The 21,029-nt window shown below is 41.5% G+C and overlaps 1 protein-coding gene across 1 annotated transcript in view; it reads left to right on the plus strand.

Annotated features, from left to right (window-relative positions):
- Window positions 1-6,693, plus strand: part of CHRNA7 (cholinergic receptor nicotinic alpha 7 subunit) — a 510,896-nt gene extending 504,203 nt beyond the window's left edge. Inside the window, exon 10 of the mRNA XM_077263866.1 lies at window positions 522-6,693. Coding sequence (XP_077119981.1) covers window positions 522-1,046 — 525 coding nt within the window. The 3' untranslated portion in view covers window positions 1,047-6,693. The remainder of the gene's footprint in view (window positions 1-521) is intronic.
- The last annotated feature ends 14,336 nt before the right edge of the window (window positions 6,694-21,029 follow it).

Below are 21,029 nucleotides of genomic sequence, written 5' to 3' on the forward strand. Positions count from 1 at the left end.
TCTACGTGAGTCAGTGTCTCCGGTACGTGAGAAAACTGTCACCACACGTACCGGAGCCACTGATGTGTGAAACATGCCTTAGCGAGTTAATACAGATACAGCCAGTGATCAGGTACACCAACCACAGAGTCAGGATGGTATTGCAGCTGGAGCAGAAAGTACAAAGACTAGTTCTGGATCGGGAACATCAAAACAGGAATGGGGAATCGATAAGAACGGCTTATTTCTTAAACTTATGTCATTCAAGGCTGTTTTCAGAAACATCTTCCTTAGCTGGTCAGTCTTTTAAAGGTGTAAACATAAGGTTATTTATCATGTTGTTCTTCAAATTTTAAAATGTAATCAATTCTTGCTGTCATCCAATTGCATGGATAGAGTTGTATTTCAACACTGTTGTTTAGTGATCTAACATAAATCTCTTGTAACACTATAGCGGTTCCAGGTTATGAGACCTGAAGTAATTTTTAACATGTTACAATAAAATGACTGACCTTTTATATTGTTTTGTTTCTGTTTCTCAGACAAGAATCATTTTATTAAATTGGTGTGCATGGTTCCTCAGAATGAAGCGACCTGGGGAAGATAAGGTCAGACCTGTTTGCCAGCATAATAATAAGCAACGGCGTTGCAGCATGGGAAGTGTGGAAGTTAATACTGTAAGTGGTCAGCAGTCAAGTAATGGGAACATGCTCTATATTGGCTTTCGTGGTTTAGAAGGCATCCATTGTACTCCTACAACTGATTCTGGAGTAATATGTGGAAGAATGGCATGTTCCCCAACACATGATGATAATCTGCTCCATCACCCACGCCACACAGAAGGGGAACATGACTTAAGCAAGATTTTGGAAGAGCTGCGATATATTGCTAATCGATTCAGAGACCAAGATGAAGATGAATCTATATGTAATGAGTGGAAGTTTGTTGCATCTGTCGTAGACCGGTTGTGTCTTATGGCTTTTTCTATCTTTACCATCATTTGTACTATTGGAATTTTAATGTCTGCTCCAAATTTTGTGGAAGCCGTGTCAAAAGATTTTGCTTAACTTCAATTTGTATTTTTTTGAACCTTTTTGTATACAATCAGTGCTCAAAAGGAAATACTATGCTCTCATTGGGGGCATGCATGACTGTGCATTAGTGCCAACTGACATTAACTTCAAAATGTTTAATTTTTTATTTATTTTATTTTTTTAAATTAATTGAATATTATTTTATTACCTATACAGGGTTTGTGACTTTCCATTTCATCACTAGTATACATAGACCACTACATAGTAAGCATTGAAAACATGATTATTATATACAGTGTATACTCTTATTAACATAACAGATATAAGAGTTGCAGTATTCTTTTCCCTACTACCCAAGCACAGTGTGATATATACAGTTATTTAACCATCACCATATATTGTTACAAAGTACAGCTGATTTGGCCAAGAATAAAGATTATGATTTTATTTTTGTATGAATTTGTAATAAATACAGAAAGAGGTTTAGAAAGAAGTCATTTACAAGAGGAAAGCCTATATTTTTGGTGAAAAGAAGTGTATTTTTGGGTATGTATAGTACACATTTACCTTTAGCCTGTACAGTATAAATGTTCAACGAGATTATGTATGTGTTAACACTCCACAAGGTAAAGTCACATGTGAATGATTTGCTGAAGACATTTCTTTAACTTTTCAATATATCTGAAAGTGGTTTAAAAGGAATATGTCACTAGACAGCACGGTGGCTCAGTGGTTAGCAGTGCAGCCTTGCAGCGCTGGGGTCCTGGGTTCAAACACCACCAACGACAACATCTACAAGGAAATTGTATGTTCTCCCAGTGTTTGCGTGGGTTTCCTCCCACATTCCAAAGACATACTGATAGGGAATTTAGATTGTGAGCCCCATTGGGGACAGCGATGATAATGTGTGCAAAACTGTAAAGCGCTGAGGAATATGTCAGCGCTATATAAAAATAAAGATTATTATTATTATAGGTTTTTGACACCTAATCTGATAGCAGCATAATATAGAGACAGAGATCCTGATTCCAATGTAGGCTGCTTATTGTAGTTTTGATAAAATAAGTTTTATCAGAAAGAGATTATCACAAGCCGATTAGTAAACTTTCTGCCATATAGTACTCCATATTCATGAGCTCTGTATAATCCTGCCCTCACCACTGATTGGCAGCTTTCTGTCTCTGCACAGTGTACACAGAAAGTGGCCAATCAGTGGTGTGGGCGGGATTACTCAGAGCTCAGCAATAGAGAACTGTTAGATCTGCTGCAGATAAAACTGATTTTATCAAAATGACAGCAAGCAGCCTAATAAGTGATACATCACTGAAAATAGGATATTTGTCCTTCCATTATGCTGGTCTCAGATGGAATAGCAAAATCTTTGCAATCCCTATTCACATGTATAGAAATGATTTTTCAGTTGATAAAATCTGTGTAACTAATCAGCCACCTGAAAAAGCGCCCTTTATAAATGATCACTTCTATATAGAAGATGAAGATTTTGGAACATCATGGGGAAGTAATATTATTTACTGGCCATTTTATAAATGAATATGCATTGGAACACATCTAAGAAAGTGCTTTAACGAAGGGTTTTCAGCATTCTTATAATTGAATTTGGCAGTAATGAAATAGAAAATGAATTCACTTTGTTATAAAACTTATATCTGTTTTTTTAATTAGATGAAGATATGCAATGTTTTAATTCTGGTTGCTATAGTTACTGTTCGTCCACTGAAATCTAGGGATACCTTTAGAATTTTTGTCTGCTATATTTACATTCTTTTATGGAAAAAAAACATTTGCATACCTGTTAAACCTCACACTTGTCATACAGTAGAACTGTATATAAAATATACAAAGTTTTTATATTCTTAATATATTGCAGTCATCATATTATATAGCATTGTGTACTTACAATTGCTCATTTTTCCTTTCTACTCAGCTAATTCCTCTCTTTCCCATTAGGTTTGTGACATCAAGTGATTAAAAACACACTAACTGAATATTTCTAATCTCTCTGTAGAAAGAGGAGGTCTATTTTCCCTGTATAAGTCGTGAGTCACTGCAAAAGTCCCTGGCAAGAAGGAGGAGCAGAGCAGCTGGGTCAAGAGTTGAAGCCCCTCTTCCTATTTCTACATAGAGTTTAGAAGGATTCAGCTAGTCTATTTTTTGTCATATTATGTCACAGATCTAATGGAATAGAGAAGAATTAAATAGGTTGTCCACTACCTTTTCATTGCTGACTATAGATGGGCGAACCTGAACCATAAAGTTTGGGGTCTGTACCGAACACTTACTTCACCTGGTTACTGTTCGAGTTCAGTACCCCAAACACTGGTTGTTTCTTGTGCATGACAGCGCAGCTAACACTGCCTCTGATCGGCGGTAAAATCATTACCGCTGGTCAGACAGCATGAGCCCACAGCTGTGATCAGAGGTACAAAGTTTATCTCCGATCACTGGTGTCGGGTGATGGGACTACTACCCATTTTTGACAATCAGCCAACCTAAAGCAGACGCTGGGGTCTGGTTTTCTCAGGCTAGTAAGAGGCCATGGATATTGCAGGCTCTTCCATTAGCCCTGTGGTGGCAGTAAGTGGGGTTTATATTTGTGGGGTTGAGGTCACCTTTGTATTGTCTGAAGCATCTATAAGTCGCCTATCGATTACTAATCCTACAGTTACATAGTAAATATACACACAGCCAGAATAAAGTCCTTTATTTGAAATAAAAAAAACAGACTATTACTTTTTTATTTAAAAATAACAAACACAGTTGTACTCACTGAACACCCATTCCACTGAAGCCATGATGTCCTGTAAAAAAAAGATAAAATAAAAAACAACCATATCCCTCACCTGTCCATTATTTTTCCCCAAGCAGTAATCATTATCTGGGGATAAACAGTTTTCAACCTGGACGGTGTCAAGAGTCGACCGTCCAGGCTGAGAATCACTGAGGAATGAGCTTCTGCAAGCTCAGCCTCAGTGACATCATTGAAGGTACCGTGAGTCACTGAGGTTACGTTTCTGGGCCCCTTGAACTGCGGTAAGCTCGGTGAGATCAGCGCTGCAACATAAGAAAAAGTCCCACGGTGCCGCGGTCAGTTCATCGCAGTTCATTGGGAGATATTTTTAATTTTTCCTGGTGAACTCTCTGAGCTCAGCACTGCACTGTGAGACTTTTTCTTAGTTCTGGAAACACAGAATCAGTGACCGGCAGTGACATCGTCAAGGTTACCACAGGTTACTGGTTCTGCATTTCCGGGCCCCTGAACTGTGGTAAGCTTGGGGAGATCAGAACTGCACCATGAAAAAAAGTCTCACAATGTAGGTGAACTCTCTGAGCTCAGCACTGCACCGTGGGACTTTTTCTCACTGTGATAGCAGTAATCTCACCAAAGTAACCATAGTTCGGGGGCATGGCTGGGAACGCAGCCTCAGTGACTGGTGGTAACTTTGATTACATCACCGCTAGTCACTGAGGCTAAACTCGCAGCAGCTCATTCATCAGTGGCTCTCAGCCTGGACAGTCGCATCTTGGCACTGTCCAGATTGAAAACTGTTCATCCTCAGACATGGATTAGGGCATGGGACAGAACGATGGACAGGTGAGTATTTTTGTTTTTTATTATTTTATGTTTTTACAAGAGACAAGGGCTTCAGTGTTATGGGCATTAGGTGAGGATAACTCTGTTTGCTATTTTTAAATAAAAAAGTAAAGGTGTGTTTTTTTTATTTCAAATAAAGGATGTTATTCTGGCTGTGTTTATTTACAATATAACTATAGGATTGGTAATGGATAGGCATCTTATAGAGGCTTCTACATTACGACGCCCTGGGCTTGATGTCACCAGATAATACAAAGGTGACCTCAACCCCACAAATATGAACCCACTTGCCACCGCCACAGGGAAATTGGAAAGAGCTGGGCAAAGCGCCAGAATTTCCGCATTTAATAGATGCGCCTTTTCTGGGCAGCTGCGGGCTGCTATTTTTAGGTGGGGTAGGGGTCAATATCCATGGCCCCTTACCAGACTGAAAATACCAGCCCCTAGCTGTCTCCCTTAGCTTGGATGGTTGTCAAAAATGGGGGGGCACCAAGTCATTTTTTTTAAATTATTTATTAAAATAATTAAAAAATACCACTTGATTCTTGATAATCAATGTTGCTAAAGCTGACAGCTGAGGGTTGCAGTCCACAGCTGTCAGATTTGCCTGGCTGGTTATCAAAAATACAGTGAACCCACATAGTTTCTTTTTTAAATTATTTATTTAGAGTGCAGGCTTTGGCTGATGAATACTCCCATCAGCTGCTGCCTACTCTCGCTGTTACTAGCGACAGCTAATATCAGCCGACGCCAGTGACCGGGGTAAACTTTCACCTCTGATAACAGCGGCGGGCTTAAGCTGTCATTAGACAACATGGAAATTGCGTATGTCTGACTGGCGGTAATGATTTTTCCACCGATGAGAGGCAGTGTTTGCTGCGCTGTCATACCAGGCTGGGTCTGGGTACTGTTCTGGTACCTAAGCCAAAACTTTTTTAACTGTTCGGTAGAACCTGCTGGACCCGAACATCCAGGGGTCATGGTCTGCCCATTTTCTTTAGGATAAGTCATCAGTGGTTGCGCAGTCAGGGCCTGATACCCTGCAACCCACCGATCAGCAGTGCTCATTGTCAGCGGCGGCCACCAGCTAGAACTTCTTGATTGTGGAGCAGCTTTTTCTTCTGATAGTGGCCGCTGCAGGGTACTACTACACATCCACCTCCTAATCAAATCAATAGGATGCGAATGTGTAGTAGTGGCAACCTCTTTAGCTGGGTAGAGGGGTAAAATGAGCAATTGTAAGTACACAGTACTATATTATATGATGATTGCAATATATTAAGAAAATAAAAAAATTGATTGGATGGCTCTTTAACTTATCTAGCACAGAACAGAGTAAAATGTGTATTTCTGAACATGCATTCATGTTCCTGGACATGCTCCTTACTATGGAAGCAAAAACAACAGTAATCATTGGAAAAAACTGGAAGCAAAAGTCGAAGTATAGTGAAACACCCGCGCTACCTCACAGACGACAAAAAAGCTCCCTAAGCAGCAGGAAACAGGACAGGTAGGTGCCCCCACTGTCAAAATAAAAGCCAATAAATGTAGATATAACTGATTCTGCGCTAGAGGGATGCAAATTAAGGAAAGATGAGAAATGGACTATTGTGCTAGTGCAGGCACAATCCCCATCGGGCCCCTAGATGGACACTATAGTGGAAAATGTGGTGAGGCTGTACAGATGGTGTGCGTATTGGGTTGCCCTGCAGGACACAAGTTATAATGTGCCCCATATGATCAGGGAAGTAAAGGTGAGCACAAAACTGAAACAGCAAATATTGCCCCCAAAAAGTGAACTATTGTGCTATTGCAGGCATAGTCCCCATCAAGCTTCTGTGCAGGCACTACAATCAGGGAATATGGTGGGGCTGTAAAATATGAAATCATGTGCATAGTGGGCTGCCCTGCAGGACACAAATTGTACTGTGCCCCGATTGATCAGGGAAGTGCTGGCGAGCATGAGATGGCTCTTTAACTTGTCTAGCACAGAACAGAGTAAAATGTGTATTTCTGAACATGCATTCATGTTCCTGGACATGTTCCTTACTATGGAAGCAAAAACAACAGTAAATAAACAAATATCACTGGCGCTCACCACTTATGTCCGCCGAACAAATCGAAATGGACCAAGAAAACTCCCAGCTGCTGGTATCCACAGAAATGGCGCCCCTTCTGTAAGATAACTAATACATATAACAACTGATACCGCGCTTGGGAACAGATCAGGAGGGAAGGGGGGGGGGAAAAAAAAGGAAAGCTACCCCTAAAAGTGAAAATGTAGCCAGACTAAGAAAATGTACAACAAAGAACAAAACTATCCACTGTACTTAATCACAAGTCGAATAGATAACTACTCATACTGTCAAGCTGCTTGCTTACTCACAAACAATGCATGTGCACCGGTAAGTATATACACTCCCGCAGGAGTAACCAAAAATGTCCGTATACTAATAGAATAATGACATATGTGTGCTACAATGACTACAAGAGATAATGGTTCTTACCATATGGGGGTGTAGTTGTGGGATGATGGCTGTATTAACAGGCTTTCACCTCGCTGTTCGTAGTGGATACCGGAAATGGTGTGCGGCGCCTCACCGCTGCACGCGGTAGGTGTATAGGTAGGATAACCTGTGAGTGGCACCTTGAGAGTAGGTGCACGGCTGTTCGTGCCGCCTGGATAGATGCCAGGTGTAATTTGTTCAGTGCAGAGCCAGGGAACGTCCCGGCCGAAGACGTCCCTGGTTGTACTGAAAGAAAAAAATGGCCGCCGCTGACAAGCAGCGTGTGACGTCACTGACCAACGGAGCCTCACTAGGACCAAAAAAGCTGACCGACGCGTTTCGAAGGGAAAGCGCCCTTCTTCATCAGGGTTACAGCCCTATCCAGGAGCTCCGCTTATTTATATACGTGCCTCCACTGCGCCTGCCCCCTACATCTTTCAATCCCACCCCAAAGAAACTCGATCTATAATGCACCAGGGTGCCTGCCTATTGTCACACCATTTAATACGGTAACCTATCATCACCAGATTGCCAAACTAATATCGAGCTGTACAATACCCTGCACACTAGTACTACGTGCGGGTTATAATAAGAAATGTATGTGCACCCCAAGAATCTTAATATTTTTATATTTTTAATGAACCAATATCCCTATTACACCCACTATGCATAAAGGCATATATGAACAGATAAAAAGATAGAAAAACACATATATAAGACACTTTTATTAATAAAAACTCAAAAATACTTAAAAATACTTAAAAAATTTATATATACGAACCCCATGGAGATGTCCACGGAATATAATACTTAAAATAGGTAGTGTACTAAAAACCTACCACTAAAAATATATTCTTAAAAAGGTTATGTTAAAAACAACTGGTCACAATTATTCATTAGCACTAGTCATCTGGGTCCAAAGCGGGTCAAAAAGATATCACTATGAATGTAAAACACGGATCCCCACATATATTAATTAGAAGGCATATAATTCAAATTCGTGGTTGAGGCCTTTTGGGGTGAGGCAATCTAACCTAAATATCCATTCGGACTCAATTTTTGACATCTGTTTCAAAAAATCACCTCCCCTTGGATTTTGTCGGACCTTCTGTATCCCGCAAAACTGTATATCCTTGATACTCCTATTGTGTTTTTCTTTGAAGTGGCGGGAAAGGGGATGGCCCAAAAACCCTTTTTGGATATTTCTCAAGTGCTCCTTTATTCGCACTGCTAGTTTCCTTTTAGTCCTACCCACATACAGTTTTTTACATGGGCATTGGATTAAGTAGATTATCCAAGTCGAGAAGCATGTAATCCTATCCTGAATCCTAAATACCTCAGTGCCATCTGAACTACTGAATGAGCTTTGACACATTTTTATTTTTTTTTTTAAACTTGTATGGATACAGCAAAAACACCCCCCACATGGTATGAAACCCCCGTTAGAATTGGGTTGATGGCTACGTCCTACATTCTGGTGACCACAGGCCAGTTTTGTCGTGGGGGCTAGAAGATTATTCAACGTTTGGGCTCTCCTGTAGACAAACCTGGGAAATGATGGTAGATGCTCCCCTACGATCCTATCCCTCTGGAGGATTGCCCAATGTTTCCGAATGATCCTCTGGAATTGCTTATATCCTGCGTGAAACTGTGTTATTATTGGCAGTTGTTTAATCTGTTCTGGGATAGTCTCTGTTTGCTGGATATCGGATCTAGGTTTGTGTACTAGAACATCTCTGGATATGGTTCTTGCATCATTTGCTGCCTGTTGGACTAGTGGCAGAGTATAGCCCTTCTCCAAGAACTGTTGTGTAAGGTGTTCCGATTCCTGATCAAAGTCACTAATGTTAGTACAATTTCGCCGAATTCTAGTAAATTGTCCCTTGGGGATATTCGTGAGCCATACGGGCAGGTGGCAGCTGGTAGTGTGAATATAACTGTTTGAATCCACTTCCTTGTGGTAACATTTTGTGTGCAGGTGACCCCCTTTTGTGAATATATTTAGGTCCAAAAAATTAATGGAACTATCACTTACAGTGGGTGTAAACTCAAGGCCGAAAATGTTGGTGTTAAGGCCACAAATAAAAGAGTCTAAATCATCAGAACAGATTAAACAACTGCCAATAATAACACAGTTTCACGCAGGATATAAGCAATTCCAGAGGATCATTCGGAAACATTGGGCAATCCTCCAGAGGGATAGGATTGTAGGGGAGCATCTACCATCATTTCCCAGGTTTGTCTACAGGAGAGCCCAAACGTTGAATAATCTTCTAGCCCCCACGACAAAACTGGCCTGTGGTCACCAGAATGTAGGACGTAGCCATCAACCCAATTCTAACGGGGGTTTCATACCATGTGGGGGGTGTTTTTGCTGTATCCATACAAGTTTTAAAAAAATGTGTCAAAGCTCATTCAGTAGTTCAGATGGCACTGAGGTATTTAGGATTCAGGATAGGATTACATGCTTCTCGACTGGGATAATCTACTTAATCCAATGCCCATGTAAAAAACTGTATGTGGGTAGGACTAAAAGGAAACTAGCAGTGCGAATAAAGGAGCACTTGAGAAATATCCAAAAAGGGTTTTTGGGCCATCCCCTTTCCCGCCACTTCAAAGAAAAACACAATAGGAGTATCAAGGATATACAGTTTTGCGGGATACAGAAGGTCCGACAAAATCCAAGGGGAGGTGATTTTTTGAAACAGATGTCAAAAATTGAGTCCGAATGGATATTTAGGTTAGATTGCCTCACCCCAAAAGGCCTCAACCACGAATTTGAATTATATGCCTTCTAATTAGTGTTGAGCATTCCGATGCTGCAAGTATCGGGTATCGGCCGATACTTGCTGTATCGGAATTCCGATACCGGGATTCCGATACTCTTGTGGTATCGGGTATCGGGTATCGCAACAACATTAATGTTAAAATGTGTAAAAGAGAGAATTAAAATAAAAAATATCGCTATACTCACCTGTCCGACGCAGCCGGGACTTCAGCGAGGGAACCGGCAGCGTTGTTTGTTTAAAATTCGCGCTATTACTTGGTTACGTGAATTCCCGGCTTGTGATTGGTCAGGTCGGCCATGTTGCCGGGACGCGGACCAATCACAGCAAGCCGTGACGAAATTACGTCACGGCTTGCTGTGATTGGTCCGCGTCCCGGCAATATGGCCGCCCTGACCAATCACAAGCCATGACGTCACGGGAGGCTGGACACGCGCTCATTTTAAAATGGGCGCGTGTCCAGCCTCCCGTGACGTCACGGCTTGTGATTGGTTGCGCCGCGGTCAACCAATCACAAGCCGGGAGGCTGGACGCGCTCATTTTAAAATGGGCGCGTGTCCAGCCTCCCGTGACGTCACGGCTTGTGATTGGTCAGGGCGGCCATATTGCCGGGACGCGGACCAATCACAAGCCGTGACGTCACGGGAGGCTGGACACGCGCCCATTTTAAAATGAGCGCGTCCAGCCTCCCGGCTTGTGATTGGTTGACCGCGGCGCAACCAATCACAAGCCGTGACGTCACGGGAGGCTGGACACGCGCCCATTTTAAAATGAGCGCGTGTCCAGCCTCCCGTGACGTCACGGCTTGTGATTGGTCAGGGCGGCCATATTGCCGGGACGCGGACCAATCACAGCAAGCCGTGACGTAATTTCGTCACGGCTTGCTGTGATTGGTCCGCGTCCCGGCAACATGGCCGACCTGACCAATCACAAGCCGGGAATTCACGTAACCAAGTAATAGCGCGAATTTTAAACAAACAACGCTGCCGGTTCCCTCGCTGAAGTCCCGGCTGCGTCGGACAGGTGAGTATAGCGATATTTTTTATTTTAATTCTTTCTTTTACACATTTATATGGTTCCCAGGGCCTGAAGGAGAGTTTCCTCTCCTTCAGACCCTGGGAACCATCAGGAATACCGTCCGATACTTGAGTCCCATTGACTTGTATTGGTATCGGGTATCGGTATCGGATTGGATCCGATACTTTGCCGGTATCGGCCGATACTTTCCGATACCGATACTTTCAAGTATCGGACGGTATCGCTCAACACTACTTCTAATTAATATATGTGGGGATCCGTGTTTTACATTCATAGTGATATCTTTTTGACCCGCTTTGGACCCAGATGACTAGTGCTAATGAATAATTGTGACCAGTTGTTTTTAACATAACCTTTTTAAGAATATATTTTTAGTGGTAGGTTTTTAGTACACTACCTATTTTAAGTATTATATTCCGTGGACATCTCCATGGGGTTCGTATATATAAATTTTTTAAGTATTTTTAAGTATTTTTGAGTTTTTATTAATAAAAGTGTCTTATATATGTGTTTTTCTATCTTTTTATCTGTTCATATATGCCTTTATGCATAGTGGGTGTAATAGGGATATTGGTTCATTAAAAATATAAAAATATTAAGATTCTTGGGGTGCACATACATTTCTTATTATAACCCGCACGTAGTACTAGTGTGCAGGGTATTGTACAGCTCGATATTAGTTTGGCAATCTGGTGATGATAGGTTACCGTATTAAATGGTGTGACAATAGGCAGGCACCCTGGTGCATTATAGATCGAGTTTCTTTGGGGTGGGATTGAAAGATGTAGGGGGCAGGCGCAGTGGAGGCACGTATATAAATAAGCGGAGCTCCTGGATAGGGCTGTAACCCTGATGAAGAAGGGCGCTTTCCCTTCGAAACGCGTCGGTCAGCTTTTTTGGTCCTAGTGAGGCTCCGTTGGTCAGTGACGTCACACACTGCTTGTCAGCGGCGGCCATTTTTTTCTTTCAGTTCAACCAGGGACGTCTTCGGCCGGGACGTTCCCTGGCTCTGCACTGAACAAATTACACCTGGCATCTATCCAGGCGGCACAAACAGCCGTGCACCTACTCTCAAGGTGCCACTCACAGGTTATCCTACCTATACACCTACCGCGTGCAGCGGTGAAGCGCCGCACACCATTTCCGGTATCCACTACGAACAGCGAGGTGAAAGCCTGTTAATACAGCCATCATCCCACAACTACACCCCCATATGGTAAGAACCATTATCTCTTGTAGTCATTGTAGCACACATATGTCATTATTCTATTAGTATACGGACATTTTTGGTTACTCCTGCGGGAGTGTATATACTTACCGGTGCACATGCATTGTTTGTGAGTAAGCAAGCAGCTTGACAGTATGAGTAGTTATCTATTCGACTTGTGATTAAGTACAGTGGATAGTTTTGTTCTTTGTTGTACATTTTCTTAGTCTGGCTACATTTTCACTTTTAGGGGTAGCTTTCCTTTTTTTTCCAAGCCCCTTCCCTCCTGATCTGTTCCCAAGCGCGGTATCAGTTGTTATATGTAAAAACAACAGTAATCGTTGGAAAAAAATGGAAGCAAGAGTCGCAATTCATCAACATCAGTGTATTTCATGCAGGTGGGGTGGAGTGTGAGGTGCGTGATTCATTAAGGGGCACACACCTCTTAATGAACCAGCCGAGGTGTGAAATGAACTGCGCCTCACCACAAATATTTCTCTAGTTAGAGACTGGAGTAAGAATTTTGATGTAAGGAATGCCAACGCTCATGATTTTGATGAGTGGGGGGTTCACCACTCCTCATCACACACCCAACCCACTTCAGCTCCACCCATGTGAAAATGCCAAAAGCCACAAAATTTTCCAGCAGTCCAATGTTCTATGAGATTTTGTGAATTGTCAAAGCTTTTAAGCCATAACATGAAAACTTTCATGAATTGGGGTGAAGACTTAGAATCATAGAATTAAAGAATGGTAGAGTTGGAAGGGACCTCCTGGGTCATCTGGTCCAACCCCCTGTTCAAAGCAGGATTCACTAAATCATCCCAGACCGATGTCTGTCCAGCCTCTGTTTGAAGACTTCCATTGAAGGAGAACTCACCACCCCTTATGGCAGCCTGTTCCACTCATTGATCACCCTGTCAAAAAGTTTTTTTCTAATATCTAATCTGTCTCCTCCCATTCAGCTTCATCCCATTGCTTCTAGTCTTTCATTGTGCAAGTGAGAATAAAGATGATCCTTCTACACTGTGACAGCCCTAGAGATATTTATAGACAGCTATTAAGTCTCCTCTCAGTCTTTTTTTTTGCAGGCTAAACATTCCCAAATCCTGTAAATGTTCCTCAGATGATATGGACTTGTCAGTTGTTCCTGATTCATTAAGAGACCTGCATGCCTTCATAAATCAGTACCATCTGACTCCATAACATAACGCCCCATCATCAAGACCGGCGTGATTGGGGTAAAAAAAATGGCGTATTTTTCTTATAGGGACTAATGTCTATAAAAGGCTATGTGCTTAGTTTATAATCTCAGTATGGGCTGACAAATTTCTTTTAATAATTACCTACACTATGATACCGTAAATTTTCTTTTTTATATTAAATTCCTTGCTGCAGATCCTGAGAGCCGCACCAATTGCTCGTAGGTGCAATTGAAGAGGCAGAAAAACACCGCTATTACCTGAACAGTCTCACATAGGGAACATGGATTGAACAGAAAGTCTGAGCATGCTCATACAGTGATATAACAATTTAATAGTTAATCTAAGAGCACAGAGCAGTGTTTGGAATTAATACAAAGGCTGGAACTGTACAACCTAAACCCAAACTGATTTGCAGAGAATTTAGGGGAATAAAATCATGAAAAATTACTAAAGTTTAGCTACTCAGACTCTTCAAAATGGATGGTCAGTTACATGTTTAACATATTGATTTTTTTTTTTTTTACTTATCAGCCATCCTGTAATTTTGACACTACAGTTTCAATGTTCGTAAAGCAATATATGGGGAAATCTAATCATAACTCAGAAATTTAATCTATATATTTGTCTAATGCCTTTATTGGGATTCACAGATTCCTGCATCATAAAAGTGAATAGCAGAGCCGTAAACAAGTGAAATGTAATATTCACTATACAGAAATAAGCATTTTGATTGGTGTTTTTTTGGGTCAGTAGCATCATTTTTAAGATTTTAAAAATGCTGCGTGAGTGTGTATGAAGGTGGTTTTATATGGCATTTCAGTATCAGGTTTGACAATGTATAGTGCCATTGACAGTTTGGTAATGATGGACTCAAATATAATCTTAAAGGGAACCTGACAGCTGTTGCATGCTGCCTGATCTATGAGTAGTGAATGTCAGCCACTGTGTGTATGATTCCAGCCAGGTACAGTACAGACCAAAAGTTTGGACACACCTTCTCATTTAAAGATTTTTCTGTATTTTCATGACTATGAAAATTTTACATTCACACTGAAGGCATCAAAACTATGAATTAACACATGTGGAATTATATACTAAACAAAAAAGTGTGAAACAACTGAAATTATGTCTTATATTCTAGGTTCTTCAAAGTAGCCACCTTTTGCTTTGATGACTGCTTTGCACACTCTTGGTATTCTCTTGATGAGCTTCAAGAGGTAGTCACCGGGAATGGTTTTCAATTCACAGGTGTGCCCTGTCAGGTTTAATAAGTGGGATTTCTTGCCTTATAAATGGGGTTGGGACCATCAGTTGTGTTGTGCAGAAGTCTGGTAGTCTGATAGTCCTACTGAATAGACTGTTAGAATTTGTATTATGGCAAGAAAAAAGCAGTTAAGTAAAGAAAAACAAGTGGCCATCATTACTTTAAGAAAAAAAGGTCAGTCCGAAAAATTGGGAAAACTTTGAAAGTGTCCTCAAGTGCAGTGGCAAAAATTATCAAGCGCTACAAAGAAACTGGCCCACATGAGGACCGCCCCAGGAAAGGATGACCAAGAGTCACCTCTGCTTCTGAGGAGAAGTTTATCTGAGTCACCAGCCTCAGAAATCGCAGGTTAACAGCAGCTCAGAATAGAGACCAGGTCAATGCCACACAGAGATCTAGCAGCAGACACATCTCTACAACAACTGTTAAGAGGAGACTTTGTGCAGCAGGCCTTCATGGTAAAACAGCTGCTAGGAAACCACTGCTAAGAACAGGCAACAAGCAGAAAAGACTTGTTTGGGCTAAAGAACACAAGGAATGGACATTAGACCAGTGGAAATCTGTGCTTTGGTCTGATGAGTCCAAATTTGAGATCTTTGGTTCCAACCACCGTGTCTTTGTGCGATGCAGAAAAGGTGAACGGATGGACTCTACATGCCTGATTCCCACCGTGAAGCATGGAGGAGGAGGTGTGACATGTGGGGGTGCTTTGCTGGTGACACTGTTGGGGATTTATTCAAAATTGAATGCATACTGAACCAGCATGGCTACCACAGCATCTTGCAGCGGCATGCTATTCCATCCGGTTTGCGTTTAGTTGGACCATCATTTATTTTTCAACAGGACAATGACCCCAAACACACTTCCAGGCTGTGTAAGGGCTATTTGACCAAGTACGAGAGTGATGGGGTGCTACGCCAGATGACCTGGCCTCCACAGTCACCAGACCTGAACCCAATCGAGATGGTTTGGATTGAGCTGGACCGCAGAGTGAAGGCAAAAAGGCCAACAAATGCTAAGCATCTCTGGGAACTCCTTCAAGATTATTAGAAGACCATTCCCGGTTACTACCTCTTGAAGCTCATCAAGAGAATGTCAAGAGTGTGCAAAGCAGTCATCAAAGCAAAAGGTGGCTACTTTGAAGAACCTAGAATATAAGACATAATTTCAGTTGTTTCACACTTTTTTTGATAAGTATATAATTCCACATGTGTTAATTCATAGTTTTGATGCCTTCAGTGTGAATGTACAATTTTCATAGTCATGAAAATACAGAAAAATCTTTAAATGAGAAGGTGTGTCCAAACTTTTGGTCTGTACTGTATGTTTGACTGTAAAAAGTTGCGGTGTTTCAGAGAAAAACATACTTTAAAGGCAGGCTAGGGATCAAGCTTGATAGGAGACTAGTCGGACTGGAGGAATGATGACTGCTTTCCCCTAAAGTGATAGGTCTCGGCCTGTAAAGTAAAAGATGTGTCAGTCACCGGCTGCAGGCAAGCAGAAGCCACTGGTGACTTACCTGTCTGACTAGTCACCCATGCGGCTTGGTCCCCAGTGACTTTTAAAGTATGTCAAACATACATGACTGAATTTATATAGTTAGCGCCTCATACATGCTCGCGGTGGATTGAGCAGCATGAATAAGCTGTCAGCTTCCCACTAAAGTAGTTGCCAACTAGTTAGATACTGATGGACTCTCCTTAGGGTATTGTAGGTCATTCATATCAGAGTGGAGATTGGTCAAACAGATCCCCTACCAATCAGTCGATTGAAGTGCCCTCATCGTCTCAATGTAAACAGGTCTGGAGCCAAAACAGCAGAGCTTCCTGCACTATTCAGATCAGGACAAATGCAATATTGGGTTGCAGAATGATATTGTACATAACTTAACTGTCTGTCTCCCATTGTAAGTGACCTTCCAAGTATTGTTAGACTGTACTGCCAAAAATCGCTTAAGCCATAGCTTCGAATAAAATAAAATGTTATTTTTAAAGATTTTTTTAAATAACAAAACAGTAATTCTTGAATCATTTTCCATGAATATTTAGTGTTGTCCATTGTACACTGTGGCTGTGACCTGTTATCAACACAATTGTTTCACACACTTTCCCTTCAGACAAAACAACTCTGGCCTATTTTGAACAAACTTTGTTTATAAGTGTTCACATCGCATATTTGTTACTTTATGTAAATCTTATTACCGCATATGTAACTTTCAATGCAAATAAAATTACAGAAACATCTATACAAATTGCTGATATAATACTTTATTGTAGGATAAGCACAGTGTAAACATCTAAATACTGTTTGTTTTTTACTTTAAAATATTATTAGAAATCGTGTTTAACCTCATTACAGAGATAAAAAATTAAGGTGCAGAGGTAGCCCATAATGACACAATTTTTCTAAATGACACATGATTAGTTGGTATGTGGATCTTAAAGGGAACCTGTCAGCAGAATTGTGCTCAGTAACCTACACAGAGTTGTCAGGTCGGCCCAGTTGTACTGATTAAAATGATACCTGGGTTGATGAAATCTGTCTTGTGGTTGTTGTTTAATCTTTATTTCCAGTTTATAGTTAATGAGATTCTCATGCCATAAGGTGGGGCTAGTATAGAAAAGTAGGAGACAAAAAAAGCGCAAATAGGGTCTTATCCTCAGGATTGCTTCTAATCAATTATGAGAGAACTGCTCACCTGGTGGTACACAGTAAAGGCGTGTAGTTTGTCAGCTGCTGCAGATCCACAGGTCGGCGCTGCGACCTCTTAGAGACGTTATAATAGATGAATGTGGATAAAATCCGCGCTGCTGCGACAAATAATGGATCCAGATATAGTTATAAGGTGTTCGGGTGGTGTATTCAACGCGTTTCGAAGCTCATGGCTTCTTCTTCAGGAAGTTTCCACACAGAGATATCTCTGTGTGGAAACTTCCTGAAGAAGAAGCCATGAGCTTCGAAACGCGTTGAATAAACCACCCGAACACCTTATAACTATATCTGGATCCATTATTTGTCGCAGCAGCGCGGATTTTATCCACATTCATCTATTATAAGGTGGGGCTGGTATATGTAGTGCTCTGATTAGATATTCATAATGCAGACTGCTAACACATCACTGATCCCTCACTGACCTGCCCCCTAGTTTGCATAATGAATACCTAACATATTGAAGAAAGAGACAGAAAACGCTTCAGCAGGCAGTTGCAGGCCATGGCACCTGCTCTGCAGCATAATCACATGTTTAGTGTGCCAATAGTGCATTTTCTTGATGTTATTCAGCTAGGGAAAAAAAACAACAACTTGAAAATGGCACCACCGGCGCCTGCGCAGTAGTAGATATCAGTGTATAGCTGTGATCCGATAGCTGCTACTGTGAATGTGCTGGTGACTCCATCTTACTGGAGAAGAAAAAAAATCTCCTCCTCCAAGATGGTGCCGCCGGCGCATGTGCAATAGCACCTATCAGATTGCAGCTAGATATTGATAGCTGCTACTGCGCAGGTGCCATTTTCAATTTTTTTTCCCTAGCTGGATAGCTAACTAAAATGTATTATTAGCAGACTAAATATGCGATTATGCTGCAGAGCAGGTGCCACGGCTGGCACCTGCTTCCAGAAGTGTTTTCTGCCTCTTTCTTCACTATGATAGGTATTCATTATGTAAACTAGGGGGCAGGTCACTGAGGGATCAGCAGTCTGCATTATGAATATATATTCAGAGCACCACATACACCAGCCCCGTCTTAGGGCACGGGAATCTCACAACACAAAACTGAAAATAAAGATTAAACAACAACCACAAGATGGATTTCATCAACCAAGTTATTATTTTAATCAGTATAATGGCGCCGAACTGACACTGTGTGTAGGTTACTGAGCACAATCCTGCTGACAGGTTCCCTTTAAAGAGATTTTCCGCTTTATCATTATTTTAGCCTATTAGTTACCAAGCCATATTTTTCAATTCTGACCAGTGTCACTAATGTAATAATAACACTGGAATGTTTCAACATATTCCCATGATTCCGAGATTACATATTGTTCTTTATGTTAATGGTAAATTTAGGTCAATATATTTTGCGTTTGTTTATGAAAATATCGGAAATGTTTTAAAAATGAAAAAACATATGCAATTTTCAAATCTTGATTGCTCATATCCTTAAACCAGATAATTATATTACACAAAAAAACATTTTCCATATGTCTACTTTACATCAGCATAAATTTTAACCACATAACGCCAAATTATGGGTGTACTAAGCCATGAGCAAGTGTCAGTTCCCTCATTATGATCTATATCAGTGATGTATATTAACTGTGTGTAAACACACAATGGCAGCTATTTGGTGACAGCGGGCGCGGACAGCTGACTGGCACAGGTAGAAATACAGCAACTTACTTCAGCTGTCTCTGCTCTTTGATTGCTGTCAACCTGACTGACCAATCACAGCTTGTGATTGATGGGAAGTACTGAAAGATCGGCACTTCCCCAAACGATCATCACCGGGAGCTTGGTTCAGATGACAGCCAAGCTCCTGCGGTAACAGTTGGGGCCGGTACTCTTACTGCCCTTGGCTGACTAACCGTCCAGATGCTGTGGTTGCTAGCGATTGTGGCATCTAGAAGGTTGTGAGAGAGAGGGGGCTCCTTCTCTCACATCCTTTAACACCCACAGGACAAAATCACCAGGAGCTGAAGGTTGCCATGCACCTGAAGCTCAAACAATGACCTCCTTGTGTGCCAGGTACTGTGGAATACTAAACTCAACCATAGGGGTCTAACAGAGGATTTACCTGTGAAATCTGGATCTCATGCATTGCAGTACATCTGTATTGCAATGCATGAGACCAGTGATCCGGGTAATAAAGTTAAAGTCTCACAGAAGGACTAAGTAAAGAAGTTTGAAAAAAACCCAAGAAAGAAAATAAAGAACAAAAACATGACACCAATAAATACACATATTTATGTAAAAACAAAAATGAACAAGAAAAGTACAATTTTTGGTATCAGCGCATTCTGAACAACCTGATCTACCAGTATAAAACTGTAACACTAGTTAACCCCTACAGTGAACACTGTAAAAAACAAATAAAACACCTGGTAAAAAAACTACGCTTTTTCATTATACTGTTGTAAAAATACTCACCTGGGCGGCGGTCCGATCTGATGGGCGTCGCAGTCTGGTCCAAGGCCTCCCATCTTCATAGGATGATGTCCTCTTTCTGTCTTCACGCTGCGGCTCCGGCTCCAGCGTGCTTTGTCTACCCTGTTGAGGACAGAGCAAAGTACTGCAGTGCGCAGGCGCCGGGCCTCTCTGACCTTTTCCGGAGCCTGCGCACTGCAGTACTTTGCTCTGCCCTCAACAAGGCAGACAAAGTACACCTGTGCCAGAGCCGCAGCGTGAAGACAAGAAGAGGACGTCATCGTAAGAAGATGGGAGGCGCTGGACTGGACCGCGACACCCATCGGACCAGAATGCAGTGGGAACGCCCCTGGGTGAGTATAATCTAACCTCTTTTTCTTATCTTTCAGGATACATGTAGGTAAGCCCCTGATGCCAGTGGGCTTAGCTCACCTTCGATTTTGGGGGTGACAGGTTCCTTTTAATAGGTGTAGGTTGTAAAATGGGGTCACTTATAGGGGTTTCTGTTGTCCTGGCAGCTCAGAGGCTCTGCCAAAGTCACATGGCACCCACAAACTATTCCTGGCAAATCTGCATTCCGATAGGGCGCTCCTTCACTTTTGAACTTTGTACGATTCCTAAAAAGTTAGTTTTGACCACATATGGGGTATTGATGTACTCAGAAATAATTGGATAGTACATTTTGTATATGATTTTCTTCTATTAGCCCTTTTGAAAATTAAAAACTTTGGGCTAAAACAACATTCTAGTTGAAAAAAATTAACTTTACATGATCACAGTCCAATATTATAGAATTCTGTAAGTTTAAAATACTCACTACACCTCTAGAGCAATTCTTCAATAAGTATAGTTTCCAAAATGGGGTCACTGGTAGAGTTTCTGCTGTTTTGGAACCTCGGTGGCTCTCCAAATGTGACATGGCATCTGCTATCTATTCCAGTCAATTTTGAACTCCAAAAGTCAAATGGTGCTGGCTGACCCTGAGGACATTAGTTGGCCTCAGATTGTCATGGCAACCATGAGGACCACACAATCTCAATTTTGTGGCACCAATTAGTTTAAAGAGGGAACGCACTACCTTTATCAAGATGTTTGGTTTGCTTTTGACAGTAACCAGTTGATGCAGCAGTGTGTGAGCAATAGTGTACATCTGACCCCCTGTGCATTTTAACCTATCTGGGGATGCTATTCTCTTCTTCTTCAAGTCAGTAAAAAAAGGCTTACTAGCTGCCATTAAGGGGTTAACAAATG

The sequence above is a fragment of the Ranitomeya variabilis genome, chromosome 5, assembly GCF_051348905.1.
Source record: "Ranitomeya variabilis isolate aRanVar5 chromosome 5, aRanVar5.hap1, whole genome shotgun sequence".
Taxonomy (NCBI): Eukaryota; Metazoa; Chordata; class Amphibia; order Anura; family Dendrobatidae; genus Ranitomeya; species Ranitomeya variabilis.